The sequence below is a fragment of the Mya arenaria genome, chromosome 11, assembly GCF_026914265.1.
Source record: "Mya arenaria isolate MELC-2E11 chromosome 11, ASM2691426v1".
In the NCBI taxonomy this organism is placed as follows: Eukaryota; Metazoa; Mollusca; class Bivalvia; order Myida; family Myidae; genus Mya; species Mya arenaria.
The window spans coordinates 58,505,127-58,525,616 of NC_069132.1; the positions used below are offsets into that span (position 1 = coordinate 58,505,127).

The 20,490-nt window shown below is 37.4% G+C and overlaps 1 protein-coding gene across 2 annotated transcripts; it reads right to left on the reverse strand.

The window, feature by feature from the left end:
• Positions 1-8,987: 8,987 nt before the first annotated feature.
• On the reverse strand, positions 8,988-20,478 carry LOC128208175 (complex I intermediate-associated protein 30, mitochondrial-like). 2 transcript variants are annotated; one of them, XM_052911607.1, is made up of 5 exons: positions 20,393-20,478; positions 18,831-19,424; positions 17,511-17,609; positions 10,743-10,829; positions 8,988-9,267 (listed from the first exon to the last, which is right to left on the reverse strand). In XM_052911607.1, exons 2-5 carry the CDS (start codon positions 19,410-19,412, stop codon positions 9,046-9,048), a joined length of 990 nt encoding a protein of 329 aa, XP_052767567.1. In that variant the 5' UTR covers positions 19,413-19,424; positions 20,393-20,478; the 3' UTR covers positions 8,988-9,045. The 2 variants fall into 2 exon arrangements, with proteins under 2 accessions (XP_052767567.1, XP_052767568.1); XM_052911608.1 differs by having other exon boundaries at positions 20,413-20,457.
• Between the last annotated feature and the right edge of the window lie 12 nt (positions 20,479-20,490).

A 20,490-nucleotide genomic window follows, 5' to 3' on the forward strand; every position in this document is an offset into this window, starting at 1 on the left:
CCTGGGGGGGGGGGCGTGGTTACAATTGACTGGTGCATTACATCTTTAATCGATCAAATTACCTTCAATTAAAAAAATATATATAAATCAAAATATCGGCACTTGCCGTTAACATACAAAGTGTCAGGTCCAACAAGGTTCCGTCTCATGGGAGCATAATCCCAGTCAATTTCCACTGCAGCGATATAATATTGTCTAATCATTGCCGAGGACCGCGCGACCAGCAGCGAAAACAAGCAAAACCTCAAAAGAAGAAGCATAGTTCAAATAATAATTATATGCTTAAACTATCACAGCCAGCTCATATCTACTCAAAACTCTTACTGATACTGGTATACATATTTATCTACAACATAAAATATATTGAAATTTTAAACAAAGAGTTTCCGGCAAGGCCAAGCCAAATAAAGGCGAACCCTTTCCGGTAAGGCCAAGTCATAAAAAGTCAAACCTGATTTTTAAAATATGAGTACAAATTAGACATACATTTTGATAAACTTATATAACATTTGTTGTAAAATCTAATCGATTACTTGAAAAATACCACAGAAGAACGCTGTTCCATCGCCTTTCACATTCCAAGTATACTTTTAACACGTGATTCGCATTCAAAGTTTTACATGTAACAAACAAAATTTCGTCGTTTGCCTAAACATATCGCTCTTAATATCAAGACCAAAGGCGAAAATAATAAATCATGCGGCCGATAATATTTGAACGATTGATCACAATTTTCCTGGAAATTGCTCGCGTGCCCTTCGGCGTCCATACCACAGGAATATACCAGGTCAGTCAGAACATACATTTTTTTCGACTTATACACACCGACGTAATACATATAGTTATATAATGAAACATGCCACGTGTCTAAACTTAAATACATAATATTATTTAATAGAATTTAATGAAGGAAAACGTTTGTGTAAATTGAATACAAGATAATTCATTGTAATGTTAACATAGGCTGTGAGGGAAATTTTCAAAAGTTTCACAGACGGCAGTTACGTTCACAGGACCCACCCTATTGTTCACGCCTGCTCCCCCCCCAAAAAAAAAAAAATAGAATAAAATATCAATAAATAAATAAATAAATAAAATAAAAATCAAAAAATCTTAATGATTAAAAATGGGCGGAGTGAGCGTAGCGAACGGCTCATTCTTAACCATTAAGATTTAATTCAGATCATCTAACTGACTTAGAATACAACCTCATTGGCTGACACATTGTCAACGCAAAATCTGACGCAGGGAATATGAATCGGATGAGTGACAATGGGCGGATCTTTAAACACCGGCGAAAGTTGAAATTCTTAATGATTACTAGTACATAATGATGCCTATCAACAATTTCGTTGGCTGTAAATGTAAGTTGTATTCTAAGAACTTTTAAAATGGAGCAATAAACTTCTATATGTACATCTTGTGTCTGTTGATAGGCTCTGATAATTGGGCTTTTAAACATTACCATGGTAATCCTAGCTTGAACTATTTAACAATAGAAGTTAATTCCACATGTGTATGTATGGTGGGTGGAAAAGGGCTTTCCGAGAAGTGTGCCCGAAGGTTGTTTTTTTTCAACCGCCTCGCATACATGTAAACGATATCCCGAAACAACCTATTTTCGACCACAACCTGTTTTCGGCCGGCCCCGGAAAATATGTAAAGTCATTGGTCTGCGATTTAAGGCAGGCTGTGGGAGTTTGGTTCATTTAAGTGGATACTAGGTACGTTCTAACATAATTTCAACAATGCATAGCAGTGTTACCTTAAAAATGAGAAAGGGGACCACTGTCACCTATACTATAGCGTAGCCTAGGCATTGCCCAAGGTAATGACATAGGTCATTCCTCTGCGAATTTAGGCAGGTTATTGGGTTTTGGTATATTGAGGCTAATACCCTAGGCATGTTCTATCATAATTTCAGCAATTTCAGCATGTAATACATGTACCTAAAGTTAACAATAAGAAAGGGGACCACTGCCACCTATACCACAGCGTAGCCTTGGCATTGCTCAAAGTCATGACATAGGTCAATTGTCTGCGATATTAGACTGGGTGTGGGGTTTGGGTACATTTAGGGGAATACTATAGGCCTGTTCTATCATGATTATCTATAGCGGCGACCCCTTAAAAATGAGAAAGGGGACCAATGCCACAGAATCACATCATAGTCTTGGCATTGCCCAAGGTCATGTCGTAGGTCATTGGTCTGCAATTTTAGGCAGGCTGTGGGATTTTAGTTCCTTCAAGTGGATACTTAGCACGTTCTAACATAATTTCAACATTATATATATATATATATATATATATGTAATAGCCCAGATATTGCCCAACGTCATGACATAGGTCATTTGTCTGAGGATTTTAGGCTGGTTGTGGATTTTTGGTGCATTTAGGCAAATACCCTAGGCCTTTTCTATCATATTTTCAACTATTGAAAAAGTAATCCCATAAAAAATGAGGAAGGGGACCACTGCCACATATAAGACATCGTTGCATATTCCTTCTTCTAGGTCGTCATAGGTCATCAGACTGTGGTTTTAGGCAGGTTGTGCGATTTTGCTCCATTTAGGCAGATACACTAGGCCTGTTTTTACATAATTTCAACAATGTGTTGCGTTGAATGATGCCTTAAAAAGAAGAAAGAAGACCAGAGCTGCCTATTTCATAGCGTAGCCTAGGTTTTGCCGTTGGCCATGGCAAAATCAATGGGTCTGCGTGGGATTGTAGGCAGGCTGAGGTGTTTTGGTAGATTTAAGTCAGTACCCTGGATATTTTCTTTCCCATTTTTGAAAATGTTTGGCTATGCTACCTTATAAATGAGAAAGGAGACCAGAATCACCTATATCACATCAAAGCCATGGCCTAGCCCTTAGTTATGGCATAGGTCATCGGACTGCGATTTTATGTAGGTTGTGAGATTTCGTTCCACTAAAGCAGATTCCCTAGGCCCATTCTAACATAATTTCATCTATGTATAGTGATGCCTTTAAAGCAACTATGACGACCAGAGTCACATATTCCAAAGCAGAGCCAATGCCTTGCCCTAAGTCATGGCATAGTTCATTGGTCTGCGATTTTAGGCAGGTTTGAGGGTTTTGGTACTTTTAGGGTTAGGCAAATATCCTAGGCCTGTTCATAATTTCAACCATCTATGGCCGTGATCCCTTGAAAATGAGAAAGGGGACCAATGCCACCTATACCACTTAGAATAACCGAAGGAAAATCCCTGCTCTAGGTCATGTCATAGGTCATTGGTCTGCGGCAGGTTTTGGTTCTTTAAGGCAAATATCATAGGGCTGTTCTATCATAATTGAACTAAATGAGATTTGTGTGAGTACCTAGTATCAACTTAAATGAGATTTGCGTGCCTAGTATCAACTGAAATGAGATTTGAGTGTCTAGTATCAACTTAAATGAGATTTGAGTGCCTAGTATCAACTTAAATGAGCTTTGAGTGTCTAGTATCAACTTAAATGAGATTTGCGTGCCTAGTATCAACTTAAATGAGATTTGCGTGCCTAGTATCAACTTAAATGAGATTTGAGTGCCTAGTATCAACTTAAATGAGATTTGCGTGCCTAGTATCAACTTAAATGAGATTTGCGTGCCTAGTATCAACTTAAATGAGATTTGCGTGCCTAGTATCAACTTAAATGAGATTTGCGTGCCTAGTATCAACTTAAATTAGATTTGAGTGTCTAGTATCAACTTAAATGAGATTTGTGTGCCTAGTATCAACTTAAATGAGATTTGAGTGTCTAGTATCAACTTAAATGAGATTTGCGTGCCTAGTATCAACTGAAATGAGATTTGAGTGTCTAGTATCAACTTAAATGAGATTTGCGTGCCTAGTATCAACTTAAATGAACTAAAATCTCAGTCTGATTAGGGCATCTCTCAATTATTGCCAAAGAGGGATTGGTCTTACTATACATATGCTTATTGTTTTTGAAAATATGTATAAAAAGTTTCCATTTAATATCTTGTACGGCTTTTGAGTTGTGGCCAAGGTTAATGGCTTTTCATTATGACAACACCAAGGCTCTGACACTTATTCAATAAGTTATCTTCGAAAAACAGATGAGCTAAAAGTGCTTCCCTCAATAGTAAATGGCTGCCCCAAAACAAGGCAGTTAAAAGTTGTTCTACCATTACTCAATGTAGCTCTTTTTTTACAAAATTATAAATTGTTGATGCTCGAACTATAAATTGTTGATGCCGGTTGACCAAATATCATTTTGGTGTCTTCTAACGGTAGGTTTATTTTATTGATTTAATATTGTAAAAATGTTCAGTGCTTAAGAAATTATAGAACAAGATTTAAACAGTTTTCATAAGTTGATCATGACATTTAACCTACTGATCTTAAAAACAATAGGGGTCATCTTCTTCTCAATGGCAGCCACCACTGAAGTTTCATGGTCCTATGTCAAACCATTCTCAAGTGATTGTGCAAAGCTTTCAAAAAAATGGTTGACTGTGATCTTGACCTTTGACCTTTTCACCTTAAAAACCATAGGGGTCATCTACTAGTCAAGGGCAACCTTCTTATGAAGTTTCATGGTCCCAGGTCAAATGGGTGTCAAATTAAGTACAAAGTATTTCCAAAATGTTTTAACGAATACCTTGACCTCAAAAACATCAGGGGTCATCTACCGGTCAAGGGCAACCTACTACTGAAATTTGATGGCCCTAGGTCAAACCAATGCTGAATTATTGTGCAAACAAGACCTTGTATATCAACTGACCAACTTCCAAACATTTGCAAAACTGCATGCCCCTTTTTTCAGGAGAGCATAGAACAACCACATGGGTTAATCATGTATATAAACAAGAGCTGTCACAGTATGTGACGAATGCCCCCGAATGTGACATTGACCTATGAACAAGGTCAGTACATGAAAAGTTGATCTTGCCTTTACGTGTCAAATACATATGGCAAGTTATTTTAAATTGCCTTTTAATATAAAAAATACCACCCATACTTGACAACCTACACTGTTATGTCCTTATAAGCAGCATTCCATTGTGAATAAACACTTAGTGTGACCTTGAACTTAGAGGTAGGGACATGGGTCTTGCACGCGACACGTCGTCTTGGTATGTCTGACACTAGTGGCAAGTCATTTTTAAATCTGTCCATACAAGAGAAAGTTATAGCCCGGACACGACAACCTATACTCTATGTCCTAATATATGCAGCATTCCATTGTGAATAAACACCTAAGTGTGACCTTGACCCTAGAGGTAGGGACACGGGTCTTGCATGCAACACGTCGTCTTGGTATGTGGAACACATGTGGCAAGTTATTTTAAAATCTGTCCATACAAGGAAAAGTTACAGCCCGGACACGACAACTTATACTCTATGTCCTTATATGCAGCACTCCATTGTGAATAAACACCTAAGTGTGACCTTGACCTTAGAGGTAGGGACACAGGTCTTGCACGCGACACGTCGTCTTGGTATGTGGAACACATGTGGCAAGTTATTTTAAAATCTGTCCATACAAGGGAAAGTTACAGCCCGGACACGACAACCTATCCTCTATGTCTTTATATGCAGCACTCCATTGTGAATAAACACCTTAGTGTGACTTTGACCTTAGAGGTAGGGACACGGGTCTTGCACGCGACACATCGTCTTGGTATGTGAGTTACAGCCCGGACACGACAACCTATACTCTATGTCCTTATATGCAGCACTCCATTGTGAATAAACACTAAGTGTGACCTTGACCTTAGAGGTAAGGACACGGGTCTTGCAGGCGAAAAGTCGTCTTGGTATGTGGAACACATGTGGAAGTTATTTTTAAATTATGTCCTTACAAGAGAAAGTTACAGCCCGGACACGACAACCTATACTCTATGTCCTAATATGCAACACTCCATTGTGAATAAACATTAAGTGTGACCTTGACCTTAAAGTAAAGGACATGGGTCTTGCACGCAACACGTCGTCTTGGTATGTTGAACACATGTGGCAAGTTTTTTTAAAATCTGTCCATACAAGGGAAAGTTACAGCCCGGACACGACAACCTATACTCTATGTCCTATATGCAGCACTCCATTGTGAATAAACACGAAGTGTGACCTTGACCTTAGAGGTAGGGACACGGGTCTTGCACGCGACACGTTGTCTTGGTATGTGGAACACATGTGGCAAGTTTTTTTTTAAAATCTGTCCATACAAGGGAAAGTTACAGCCCGGACACGACAACCTATACTCTATGTCCTTATATGCAGCACTCCATTGTGAATAAACACTAAGTGTGACCTTGACCTTTGAGGTAGGGACACGGGTCTTGCACACAACACGTCGTCTTGGTATGTGGAACACATGTGGCAAGTTATTTTAAAATCTGTCCATACAAGGAAAAGTTACAGCCCGGACACGACAACTTATACTTTATGTCCTTATATGCAGCACTCCATTGTGAATAAACACCCAAGTGTGACCTTGACCTTAGAGGTAGGGACACGGGTCTTGCACGCGACACGTCGTCTTGGTATGTGGAACACATGTGGCAAGTTATTTTAAAATCTGTCCATACAAGGAAAAGTTACAGCCAGGACACGACAACCTATACTCTATGTCTTTATATACAGCACTCCATTGTGAATAAACACCTTAGTGTGACTTTGACCTTAGAGGTAGGGACACGGGTCTTGCACGCGACACGTCGTCTTGGTATGTGGAACACATGTGGCAAGTTATTTTAAAATCTGTCCATACAAGGGAAAGTTACAGCCAGGACACGACAACCTATCCTCTATGTCTTTATATACAGCACTCCATTGTGAATAAACACCTTAGTGTGACTTTGACCTTAGAGGTAGGGACACGGGTCTTGCACACGACACATCGTCTTGGTATGTGGAACACATGTTGCAAGTTATTTTAAAATCTGTCTATACAATGGAAAGTTACAGCCCGGACACTACAACCTATACTCTTTGTCCTTATATGCAGCACTCCATTGTGAATAAACACTAAGTGTGACCTTGACCTTAGAGGTAAGGACACGGGTCTTGCAGGCGACAAGTCGTCTTGGTATGTGGAACACATGTGGAGGTTATTTTTAAATTATGTCCTTACAAGGGAAAGTTACAGCCCGGACACGACAACCTATACTTTATGTCCTAATATGCAACACTCCATTGTGAATAAACATTAAGTGTGACCTTGACCTTTGAGGTAAAGGACATGGGTCTTGCACGCAACACGTCGTCTTGGTATGTTGAACACATGTGGCAAGTTTTTTTAAAATCTGTCCATACAAGGGAAAGTTACAGCCCGGACACGACAACCTATACTCTATGTCCTTATATGCAGCATTCCATTGTGAATAAACACTAAGTGTGACCTTGACCTTTGAGGTAGGGACACGGGTCTTGCACACAACACGTCGTCTTGGTATGTGGAACACATGTGGCAAGTTATTTTAAAATCTGTCCATACAAGGAAAAGTTACAGCCCGGACACGACAACTTATACTCTTATGTCCTTATATGCAGCACTCCATTGTGAATAAACACCTAAGTGTGACCTTGACCTTAGAGGTAGGGACACGGGTCTTGCACGCGACACGTCGTCTTGGTATGTGGAACACATGTGGCAAGTTATTTTAAAATCTGTCCATACAAGGGAAAGTTACAGCCAGGACACGACAACCTATCCTCTATGTCTTTATATACAGCACTCCATTGTGAATAAACACCTTAGTGTGACTTTGACCTTAGAGGTAGGGACACGGGTCTTGCACGCGACACATCGTCTTGGTATGTGGAACACATGTGGCAAGTTATTTTAAAATCTGTCTATACAATGGAAAGTTACAGCCCGGACACTACAACCTATACTCTATGTCCTTATATGCAGCACTCCATTGTGAATAAACACTAAGTGTGACCTTGACCTTAGAGGTAAGGACACGGGTCTTGCAGGCGACAAGTCGTCTTGGTATGTGGAACACATGTGGAGGTTATTTTTAAATTATGTCCTTACAAGGGAAAGTTACAGCCCGGACACGACAACCTATACTTTATGTCCTAATATGCAACACTCCATTGTGAATAAACATTAAGTGTGACCTTGACCTTAGAGGTAAGGACATGGGTCTTGCACGCAACACGTCGTCTTGGTATGTTGAACACATGTGGCAAGTTTTTTTTTAAAATCTGTCCATACAAGGGAAAGTTACAGCCCGGACACGACAACCTATACTCTATGTCCTATATGCAGCACTCCATTGTGAATAAACACGAAGTGTGACCTTGACCTTAGAGGTAGGGACACGGGTCTTGCACGCGACACGTTGTCTTGGTATGTGGAACACATGTGGCAAGTTTTTTTTTAAAATCTGTCCATACAAGGGAAAGTTACAGCCCGGACACGACAACCTATACTCTATGTCCTTATATGCAGCACTCCATTGTGAATAAACACTAAGTGTTACCTTGACCTTTGAGGTAGGGACACGGGTCTTGCACGCAACACGTCGTCTTGGTATGTGGAACACATGTGGCAAGTTATTTTAAAATCTGTCCATACAAGGGAAAGTTACAGAGCCAGACGGACGGACTCCCACGTATCCCCTTTGTTAGGTACTTTTCCATTACTCCCATTATAAAAATATACCCACTAAAGCCCTACTATCCCTTACTAACCCTACCCAACAAGGGCTACCCAACAAATTTGATCTTCTATAAGTAATGAAGGAATTAGTACCCAATATATACCCATTCGTGTGTGCGGACGGACGGACGGAAGGTGCGATTTTAATATGCCCACCTTCGGGGGCATACAAAGAGAAAATTCTAGCAGTTTTCCAAACTATCGAGATCTGTTCTATTGTGAGTTATCTTATATGACTGAATTGAAAGCATTGATGACGAAATCATCTGATTCTGAGACAGAAAATGAAAAAGTTGTCAGTTGGCAATCTGTGAGAGTGCAGCTTTAACTAGGCTTAACACTATCATGGAACAAATAATTTATTAGCAACTATATATTCATAATACAGATTTATTTTCCTTCACTAGTAGTCTAAAGGACCTCTTTCATACATCTCTATATCAAAATCATATCTAGTAGGGTTTTTATTATTAACAAGAGCAATATAGTCTATCTCTAGTTGGAAGGGTCCAGGATTTCCGTCAGCGAGAGTGATTCCGAGGTCACTTATGGAATGAAGCTGAATCATCTCTTGAGAGTCCTGTATACGACCCGCAGCTGTGAGGAAAAACTTGGACAGCGGTATCTGGAACAAAAAATCATTATTTGTTTTAGAACATTTATATTTGTTTTAGTGTAAGAGATTTTTATCATTTGGGTTCACATGGCGAAATATATTGCAATATTACACTAAATCAAACAGTTTTTCTTTTTATTTCATGATTTTAATTCATTAAAATTAACAAATATTTGATTTATAGTTGATCGGGAAATCAAGCCAAATTTTAACCAAGTGATATTAAACTGGCAATGGGGTCATTGACTTCCCAGCACTTAGTGAAATTATGTTTGTTTTTCACAGTTAATATATATGATATGTCATCACTCACAGAAAATACATGTGTATTTAATGCCATTAACTGCAGGGCTTTTTTCAAATATTGAGTAAAGGCATAGCCTTCCAATACTGGGATATTTCAGTGATTTATATCGTACCGTGTAATTGGTGGGATATTTCAGTGATTTATATCGTACCGTGTAATTGGTGGGATATTTCAGTGATTTATATCGTACCGTGTAATTGGTGGGATATTTCAGTGATTTATATCGTACCGTGTAATTGGTGGGATATTTCAGTGATTTATATCGTACCGTGTAATTGGTGGGATATTTCAGTGATTTATATCGTACCGTGTAATTGGTGGGATATTTCAGTGATTTATATCGTACCGTGTAATTGGTGGGATATTTCAGTGATTTATAGAGTACCGTGTAATTGGTGGGATATTTCAGTGATTTATATCGTACCGTGTAATTGGTGGGATATTTCAGTGATTTATAGAGTACCGTGTAATTGGGATTTTGCAACAGTCAAATCAAACAACAAGAGCTGTCACAGAGACAGCGCGCTCAACTATTCCACCGCTTTTCGGTGTATGGATTGAAAAATTTTGACGAAACATGCATGGATCACTGTTAAGATTAGATTTCAATGCAATACATGATGTGCTGAGATATTTACATAAATTGAATTGGAAAATATTTGAGGTGGTACGCAAATTTTAACGTAAATTCTAAGTCGAAAAAGGGGCATGATTCTGTCAAAATGCTTGATACAGTGACCTCCTCCTGAGTGCAGGTTGGGGGCATGATGATGAACAAGTGTGCGAAGTTTCAAAGCCATATGTCAATGGACTTTGAAAATATTTGAGGTGGTAGGCAAACTTTAACGTAAGTGGTTACGCCGACACTCAGGTGACTAGGATAGCTCTTCTTATTCTTCGAATAGTCAAGCTAAAAACAATGATCATTGAGGGAATAAGGTCTTTCTTGATCTTTCCACTGGAAAATTTATCTTTAGAACTTTTCTCATTTGGCCACCTTACATAAAATATAATCCTATTTTTCTTGGAACAAAATTTGCTCAATTTCGGATAATTTATGTGAAAATTTGGAAATGCTGTAATGTTTGCCAATAAGGAAGTTTCCCTAGTCTAATTTCCTTGTCTTATTTCAGCACCTATTAAAGAAGATAAAAAAAGCCCTGTTCAGAACACTTACATTGACTTCCTGCCAGTAGGGCCCGCCCCTTGTGTACAGTGGGTAGTTATACATGTCTGACTGATGAACATTCCATTTACGATCCATCTGAAATTTTACACAAATGGGATAAATATTGTATGCACACACAGTCGAAGACAGACAATTCAAGATGTACTAAGTAATTTTGGCTTAAAAAACCCAAAACCATCAAATAACAAGAGCACCATGGAGCAAGCACCAACGATTTTGTTTTGTTTATTTAGTCGAAAACAGGCATAGCTCAAATTTTATTGAAGGCAGAATTATTGACATGTCAGCATCGTCGGATTGCTTTATTGTGTACCGTGGGCAATTTGGCTAGGAAAATGTTGTAATCATGAATAATTTATGAGGCATTTTAATTGGTTCCGCAAAGTACTAGATACTTTACAGTTGAAAAATATTCTGGCGAATGCCAGAGTTGAGCTGGATTCGCCTTCTCAGTACAAATATATTTGGCAGTAGTCAAGACCACAAGGCCACGGAGGCTACTGACATTGTAGAGTCATTGAACAATATTTGAGTGTAACATGCAAATTCATTGGAAGAAGAGTTGTCTCTCCTGCCTCATGCATATTCATTAAAGCGTGATTTTGTCAGTCAAATGTCCCAAGGTACATGTATGTATGAAGTGTAACAGAAGAAAGTACTGTGGCTGCCGACGATGCATGTCAGAGGCGCCGGACGGTATTTTGTATTGGGGAGGCAGGGTTAGGTCTGGGAAGGGATGACCCCCTTCCGTTCGTGCAGATTTTTTTTTTTTTTAAATCACCTTGCTTAAAACGCGTGTTCAGGACTCACATGAATCGTTTGAAACAAGTATTTTTATGCGTAAATATATTTACACCTCATCATAGTGCAGCCAAGAATATAGTTTGAACCATTAAGCATTGAATGACCTTAACTCAGGGTTCTTTTTTCCAAAAGATAGCTTTGAAAAACTAAAAATTCAAGGTTGATTTGGCTCTGACATGTTTATTAAGAGGAATATGAAAAAGACATGATAAATAACAATTACTGCTTCTGTGTCAACTTATTTTTGAGAAACAAACTGTTCTTTTGATCTTTTTTGACAAATGTGATAAAATCTTTATTAGTCGTCTGCAGTTTGCATGTACTGTCATTGTTATACTTTACTCCACTAATCTTCGATGACCGCTGATGGCTTCGATACCGATGAAGCTGTAGTTAATTGCCCAATACCGAGTCACAGTCGTTCCCATTAGCACAGAAGATAGCACCCTTCAGACATTGGCAATAAATGACCAGGCTGTAGCTAAATTATATTTTCTCAAAAAAATATTTTTTTTCAATTGATCAGCCGAAATATTGGGGAGGCGACCGCCTCTCATATATTGCGGCTGATCATGTGAGTAACATGTGCATCATGTTTCATGTCAATATTTGAAGACATTTGGGTTATGGATAAGGTTGAAGTTTGTTTATGATGATGATGACAACTAAACCCAAGAATAAAATTAATATGGCTCAACATTTTTTTCTTCAATAAATAGACTAGCTGATAAAAAATACCACACCGGTATTCAATAATTGTAAGTTCTGGGTGTTACTTAGTATAGCTCAGAACATATGTCTAAACATGAACATCACAAAAGTAAAGCTTGTGCATGTTATCGAAGCGTTTATGTCACGTGATGTAGGTCAGTCGAGGGGAAAGCCGGAAATATGCATGGGTTTTTTATTGCATTGGTCCGTTTTACGCTAGACTTCGAGCGTATTTAATTCAAATTTGAGTCGTTTAATGTTGGTTATTGTAGCAGTCGGAAATTGACATGTTCATTGAGAATGTTTATAAATATAAACAAGTCAATTGTTGGTTAGAAAATCAAAGGTCACGAAATTGAAATTGAAATATTTAAAAAAGTATTGACGAATAATGAATGAAATACGGAAACATTTTGATCTCATAGAAAATATGAATGAAAATTGAAGCATTATGGTATTCAGGTACAGTTTTCCCGAGTTATTTTACAAACAGTTGAAGTTTCGATCTCTGGTTTTTACCCTGGCTTGGAATAGGCCTAAAAAAAAAATACATTTGGTTCGGGTTACCCGACCCTACCTACGGAATAGGCGCCGACCCTAACGTTTTTATAGTCAGTTTGAAAAAAAAAATGAAAAACTAAAAAAAAAAAAAAATAATAATTTTTTTTTTGCTTTTCAATATGTAGTTTAAAACCTTAATTGCTTATATAGAAGATAACTTTAACACCATTCTCCAATGATGAAAATGACATTCTTATATAAAGCCTAATAAAAAAAATAAATATAAAAAAATAAAAAGCCTACCTACCCTACCTATGTTTGAAAAGGATGTACATGTAACCCTAACCAAACAATTTTTTTTTTTAGGCCATATCATAATTTGTACAACGCTTTAATATTCGAACATTGTATATAGATGTTGTATAGATGTTGTATAGATGTTGTATATATAGATGTTGTATGGTAACAGTTTTTGATACATATATATATATTTGTAATTTGTTTCAAGTCTTCCCCAGAAAAATAAATTGATCACAAGTATTGCTCAAAGCAACAAAAGTGTTTGTGTTTTGTGTTTATTTGTGTTAAGATCTAAGTTTTGTAATTCATCCAATGACCTTTAATCATAATACATGTACATACATTTACTATCAAATAAATTCTTCACATCAGTTCATAAATGTAGGCCACAAAGGTTTATCTATACTGGTATTCATAAAACATCTTAAATCCTTTTCTCACTGATCAAATAATATAAAAACACTTACTGTTAAGTAAAAAACACTAATACTTAATAATTTGACGGAAATTGATGTAAATTATTTTAGACTTAAAAAATATTGCCCAAGATCATCTTTTGATCAATAGTGATTTCATACTTGAAATCTTAATCAAGTTATGCTGTGCGGTTGCTCATAACTTGCCTTCAAATCATTAGAAGCAATTGTGGTCCTCACTTCAGCTCAAGCCTCCAAGCTCTGTTTTCCCCTAATTTCATCTTAGCTGGGCTTGTTACATTTTGCTATGCCAAATACTTATATAAGACCTAAGCCTTGTACATGTACATCTAAAAGTCTGGTTTCGTTAACTAACAAATATTTGGGTTTTACAAAAATAACATATTTTACTAAGAGTTATTCATTTTTTTCTTGTGGGGACATCATATTACAGCTGCAATCTCACAGATGGACTTTTATGACAACTTTTTTATTTTTTTTAGAATGAGCCAATTTTTGCATAAAAAAAGTTAAAAAGTTTGATCTGATATTTTGACACCAGTATTATATTACTGTTTTCCAGATATTTAAATGCAAAAAAGGGTCCATTAAGACAAAAAAAGTTGTCAAAATGGTCAATCTGTGAGAGTACAGCTTTAATATGCTATTCCCACAAGAATTTTTTTTAATAGCTCTTATAGTAAAATATGTTATACTTGTAAAACCTAAATATTTTGAATAACTCTTATAATAAAATATGTTATTTCTGTAAAACCTAAATATTTGTCAGTTGATAGTTTTAACATTAAACATTATAAGTATGCATTCATCAAAACAAATGGGCTTGTATACCATTTATGATTTTATAAGCTTAGTGTTTGAGATTATATTTTGTCTACAGGCCCAGCCTCTGTTCAATTCTACTGAATCAACTAATTAAAATAAACAAGAGTGACACTCACAAAATACGCCCATCAATAATTTCTTGGATTCTAAGACAACTTAATGTAGCACCTTCAGACGTATGGCATCAAAATAAGGTGGAAGCAAAAAGTATCCCTTGTAAACTGTGTATCCAAATTCCGAAATTCCGTGATGCGAAATTCAGTACCTTAATTTGTCAAAGTCAGAAAAGGCTCCTGAAAATCGTGTCTATAGATATAGACGATTAATCCCAAATCATGCAGGGGTGTAGAAATTAATTCAAGTAGCAGGGAATATCCTAAAAGTAGGCGGGGGGTCTGGGTGTCCTCCCCCTGTTAGGGTCAAGGGGGCAATGCCCCTTGTGGGATGAATTTAAGCCTTTTTAACCAAACATTCTAGTCTTCTGGTGCATGTTTATTTTGTAACAGGGAACCTTAACATAAATGTACTATAATATGATACTGAAACTGAGTACTATCCCCCCCCCCCACCACCCACCAGTGAGGGCTAACTAATGAACCAAACTACTGTCAAATTCAGATTCAGGATAATATTATAACATTCCAGTCCACATGCCTTGACATTTGCTAGCTATTCCCTCCTAATAATATATGTAATTTCTTCTCTACCAATTATATACTTTCAGCCACTAAATCACTATTAACCTCTGAAAATTAAACATCTAACTTCATTTTCTGTGGTTCTAGATATTTCACCTGCAGCTAACTTATTCCATTTTAATAACCAAAAGAAATGTCTGGACACTTTGTGACATTTAAAGCTACTAAATTTCACCCAACGTACATGTAAAATTCATCAAAATAATGGATTATTTTAGCAGTGATATCACTGCAAGCTTGTTCATTTTGTTTACACCTATTTAACACGCGTATATAAAATTTACTGTTGCGTAAATGGTAATAGGACTAACAGAAGGCCAGACACGCTCATGTTGCATACTTACTACGCTTTTTTGTGTCTGGAAAAAAATATTTATTTCACCCTCCATTGCTTCGCAAATCATTAATTTCAAAACATCCGCAGAGGGGATGCGACTAATAAGGTCATGTATCCAGCCAATGTTATTGTATTCGGAACACTGGGAAACCCAAACCTCATTCGGAGCTCCTCGGCCATTTTATCGAAAACAACCTCGGATGTATATGGATGGTTTACACACTCAAAAAGTGGTACGTTTAAGTCCGCTGCAAGTAGATCGCGTAGTAATTTTATTTAGCAGTTAAACTTTGTGACTTAACTCTTGGGATTCTTCATTATGTTTGCACTAATACAATTCAATGACAATAAATTTAAACTTAGATCAATAAATACAACTCTAAAACACTACACTTAACTAATGATATAATTCAAAATTTTACGAACTACTTCAACAGATGTACCGGCATACATCCGAGGTTGTTTTCGATAAAATGGCTGAGGAGTTCCGAATGACCCAAACCTAATACTTGAAAAACATCCCAGAGGGGGATGCGACTAATGACGTCACGTATCGAGCTATTGCTGTATTGTAGTCAGAACGCGCGGAAAGCAAAATAAACAGTTCCAACAATCAAGGTTTTAAACGGATGTAAACAGAACAGACATGACAAAAAATAACTAGATAGAATAAATAGATTTTATTTTTGTTGATGCGGGGAAATTAGCCGGGTGGAGATGCTAAAGTAACCGGGTTATTTTATTTTACCGGCTCCCGGCCCATTTCTACACCCCTGATCATGCCCAAAGACGATCAACGTGTTCGGGATTTGAAAAACAACATTCATGTAAAAATTGTCTCCAAGAGATGATTCATCCTTAATCGTACCCAAGAGACAATCAGTGTGTACTTGGCAAAGCATTTATACCGGCAAACATTCTTGGTAAAAATTTTATAGTAGCAAGTTTGGTGAAATTCGGATAAAAACTGTTCAAGTTAGAGAGCGGACAAAGCTAAAATGGACAATTTTGACAAATTCAGGGGGCCATAACTCTGGAGTGCCTAAAGCAATTTGGCTGGTTATTGAACTTGGCCTAGATATTTCACCAACAAACACTTTCATGAAGTTTGGTGGAAATTGGATGAGAAATGTTCAAGTTAAGAGAGCGGACAAAGCTAAAATGGACAATTTTGACAAATTCAGGGGGCCATAACTCTGGCGTGCCTAAAGCGATTTGGCTGGTTATTGAACTTGACCGAGATATTTCACCAACAAACACTTTCATGACGTTTGGTGGAAATTGGATGAGAAATGATCAAGTTAGAGAGCGGACAAAGCTAAAATGGCCAATTTTGACAAATTCAGGGGGCCATAACTCTGGAGTGCCTAGAGCGATTTGGCTGGTTATCGAACTTGACCTAGATATTTCACCAACAAACACTTTCATGAAGATTGGTGGAAATTGGATGAGAAATGTTCAAGTTAGAGAGCGGACAAAGCTAAAATGGCCAATTTTGACAAATTCAGGGGGCCATAACTCTGGAGTGCCTAAAGCGATTTGGCTGGTTATTGAACTTGACCTAGATATTTCACCAACAAACACTTTCATGAAGTTTGGTGGAAATTGGATGAGAAATGTTCAAGTTAGAGAGCGAACAAAGCTAAAATGGACAATTTTGACAAATTCAGGGGGCCATAACTCTGGGAGTGCCTAAAGCGATTTGGCTGGTTATTGAACTTGACCGAGATATTTCACCAACAAACACTTTCATGACGTTTGGTGGAAATTGGATGAGAAATGATCAAGTTAGAGAGCGGACAAAGCTAAAATGGACAATTTTGACAAATTCAGGGGGCCATAACTCTGGAGTGCCTAGAGCGATTTGGCTGGTTATCGAACTTGACCTAGATATTTCACCAACAAACACTTTCATGAAGTTTGGTGGAAATTGGATGAGAAATGTTCAAGTTAGAGAGCGGACAACATTGTGGAGCCGCCCGCTCGCCCGCCATGGGTGTTCCCATAATACGGCCATCGTAAGATGGGCGTATAAAAATAGCTGATTGCTGATAAACCAAAAAAAATGTTCAGTACATTTAAAAAAAAATTGCCATCCCATTAAACGCAATATAATTTTAAACACTAAATGCACATAACATACCTGTATGACAATCATGTAGTTCCTGCCATCACCTCTCACTCGCAGGGTCATGTCTGTATAACCAGTCCAATCATATGGAATCACCTGCTCAAATGATTTCTGAAAAATTTAGATGATTTTTTTTAATTAAAAACATCCAAACAAAAGCTAACATTCATTCTTGGGGAAACATTGTAGGGCCGCCATTTTTCACAGACATAAACTGTTTTTATAATATTTGAAATGTTTAATTGCTGGTTGGTCTCAGCATACGGTAAATATACAGAGCTTTAGATCAATGATGGTCATAAAAAAAGTGACACAAAGGGTAGTCTATGCTGTTTAAAGAGCCCCGCCTCCATTTTATTGCCGGAGTGTGATTAGGTAATTATTTACTTCCAACATTTCAATAAACCTGTTTCCAAAAAAAAGTTTTATTGGTAGTGCTCCTTCAGACAGCGGTTTTGTGAAAAGGTTTGTCAAAGTGTTTTAAGAAACTAAACTCACAATCAAACTCTGGTAAAAGAAATAAGGCGGGTCTCTGTAAGTAGTGTATATTGAGCTGTGTTTCATTTAAAATGATGAAGAAATAGTAAAGTTATCTTTGTTTAAAGTCTTAATTCAAAGCAAAATATTGCCAGACGTAGCATTAATGGCACAATTCATCAATTGGTATACACACACTGAAGGTTAAACAAAGTGGAAAGAGTGTCAGCATGGTATTACATCATCATAATTAAATTAATATGGTTGCGGGAATCCACCTCCCGAAAAAATATGTACGGAATTTTGTAATTTCCGAATACATATCAAAGAGTATAAAGGTACAAGATGATATCGGCACCTTACGTGTATTTTCGGTTTTTACAGCAACATATGCAAAACAGGGTTTACAAATTTTAGTAGTGATACACGTATTAATAAGCTAAATTATCATGACATAATAGTTAAAAATAACACTGAACATCTATTATTAGAGACTGTAAGTTAAATTTCCAAAAATTAAACAGTGCTGACTTATTTATCACCGGACATTGTGACGAACCAAAACAGAAATCATGAAACAGTTATGTACGAAAAAAAAAACATTCAATGTTTTTTTAACTTTTTGTTGAAGAATTTCAGTGCTCACTATACCAGTATGATGGCAAAGTAAGGTTCATGTATGGATATGTACACAGGTGGTAGCTACGTTGACAGGACTCAGCCTGGTTGATGTTTAGGTTTTGTGATAATAATTTATGATTCAATCATTTTTTTTTGGGGGGGGGGGGCAGGGGGGGCAAATAGGGTGGGTCCTGTCAACATATCCGCCATCTGTGGTTATGTCAGGTAACTTACTTTATTCGAGGGTGAGCTCAGGTTGCAAAATCCTGACCTTTTTGTTACTCCATCTTGTGGAACTTCCGTAATTAAATTACCACAAAATAAAGCCTTTTTATTTGGGCTGACAATCAATTCTGCTCTACTCTTTCCATCCCCGGAGTCACTATCAGCCGACACAAACCATGAATTGATTATTTTCTCATCAAACTTCACGAAATATTCAAAGTCACCATGATCACGCCTACCATCAAAGTCAAAATTGATCTTATCCCTCATTTCCTTTTTAAACTTGGGTATCCCAACTCGGATAATGTCAAGTCCATCAGTTAAAACTTTAAACAATGATCTGTCGTCTTTTCCTCTGAGCTGTGATCTTTTGGGTCCCTGCATGGACGTAATCAAGTTTGACTTTGGCATTTTAGCACTATAGTGCCGTGCTTGGCAGTATGTTATTCCGCTATTTTTTGAACGGGCGGCTGATTTCACACTGATGGGAAAACAGATCTGGCAAGAAATTATCAGTCTATGAAGACCTGGGATAGTTTTTAAATGGTTGTAGCACAAATGCTTGTACACTTGGCTTGCCATTGTTGACATGTTGTGATGTTACTGAAAACAGAAAATGCAGACAAATGAAACAATCTAAAAACAACAACAACGTATATTAGTTTAATGTTTAAACAGGTATGCAGTTGCTTTATTTAAAAATATTCAACTCTGAGCTTGTATCCATACCAACTTCTCAATCCAAAATCTGCAATTCTTCATAATTATATTATAAACTTGTAAATGATGAAAATTGTATGAATATTAAAAAATCTCTGAAATGTTAAATCGGATAGCTTGACTGGCTAAAAAAGAGGTTCCAAATACCAAAGTGCCAGGTAACTGGGTCGGATTATGCACCAGTCAATTGTTACCACACCCCCCCCCCAAGTCCGGGGACAAACCGGGGATAGCCGGGGAAATGGGCCGTGTTTTTACCTTTCAGGTGACCCCGCAGTGCCGGGTTGTTTTGTTTTCGCGCAAAATAAAAATATAGCGGGAAATTTGCCTTACCTTTTGGGCATTTGGTGGGGATTTGACCATCAGTTAGTCCCCGCGGGGCAGAGATTTTACCCGGGGTTGGCTGGACCGAAAGTCAAAGTCCCCGCTATCCCCCAGACCTGGGGGGCCATAGTTACAATTGACTGGTACATTACCAAAATGGTTGGGGAAATAAACACTGGACGGATTGGTCTCAGGTTTGTTGCAGGCACCTGACAATCAATTTTTTTACAATAAAAAAAAGGTTTGTTGCAGGCACTTGACAATCAATTTTTTACAATCAAAAAATATGTATGCAATTTGTCAAACAATAAATTTAGCATTGTTAACTTTTTATATAATAGTCCGATTATTAAAAATAACAGCTCTCAGTGAAAACCAACGAACTCATATTTCCATATAAATAGTTGTATGTAACCTTGCGATTGTCAACTATTCTACTTGACTCGAAATATCACAAACTATCGTAAAACTGGAATAAGTAAGAAATGCTCATTAATAAAAAAATACGAAAGGAAACAGTACTGTACCTAGGATCAAATGACAGAACCTGTTAAAAGTCTTATGGTCTAAATAGTCTGCATGATCTTTTACGAGTTACACCTCCATGATTTTTAATGCACAGAAT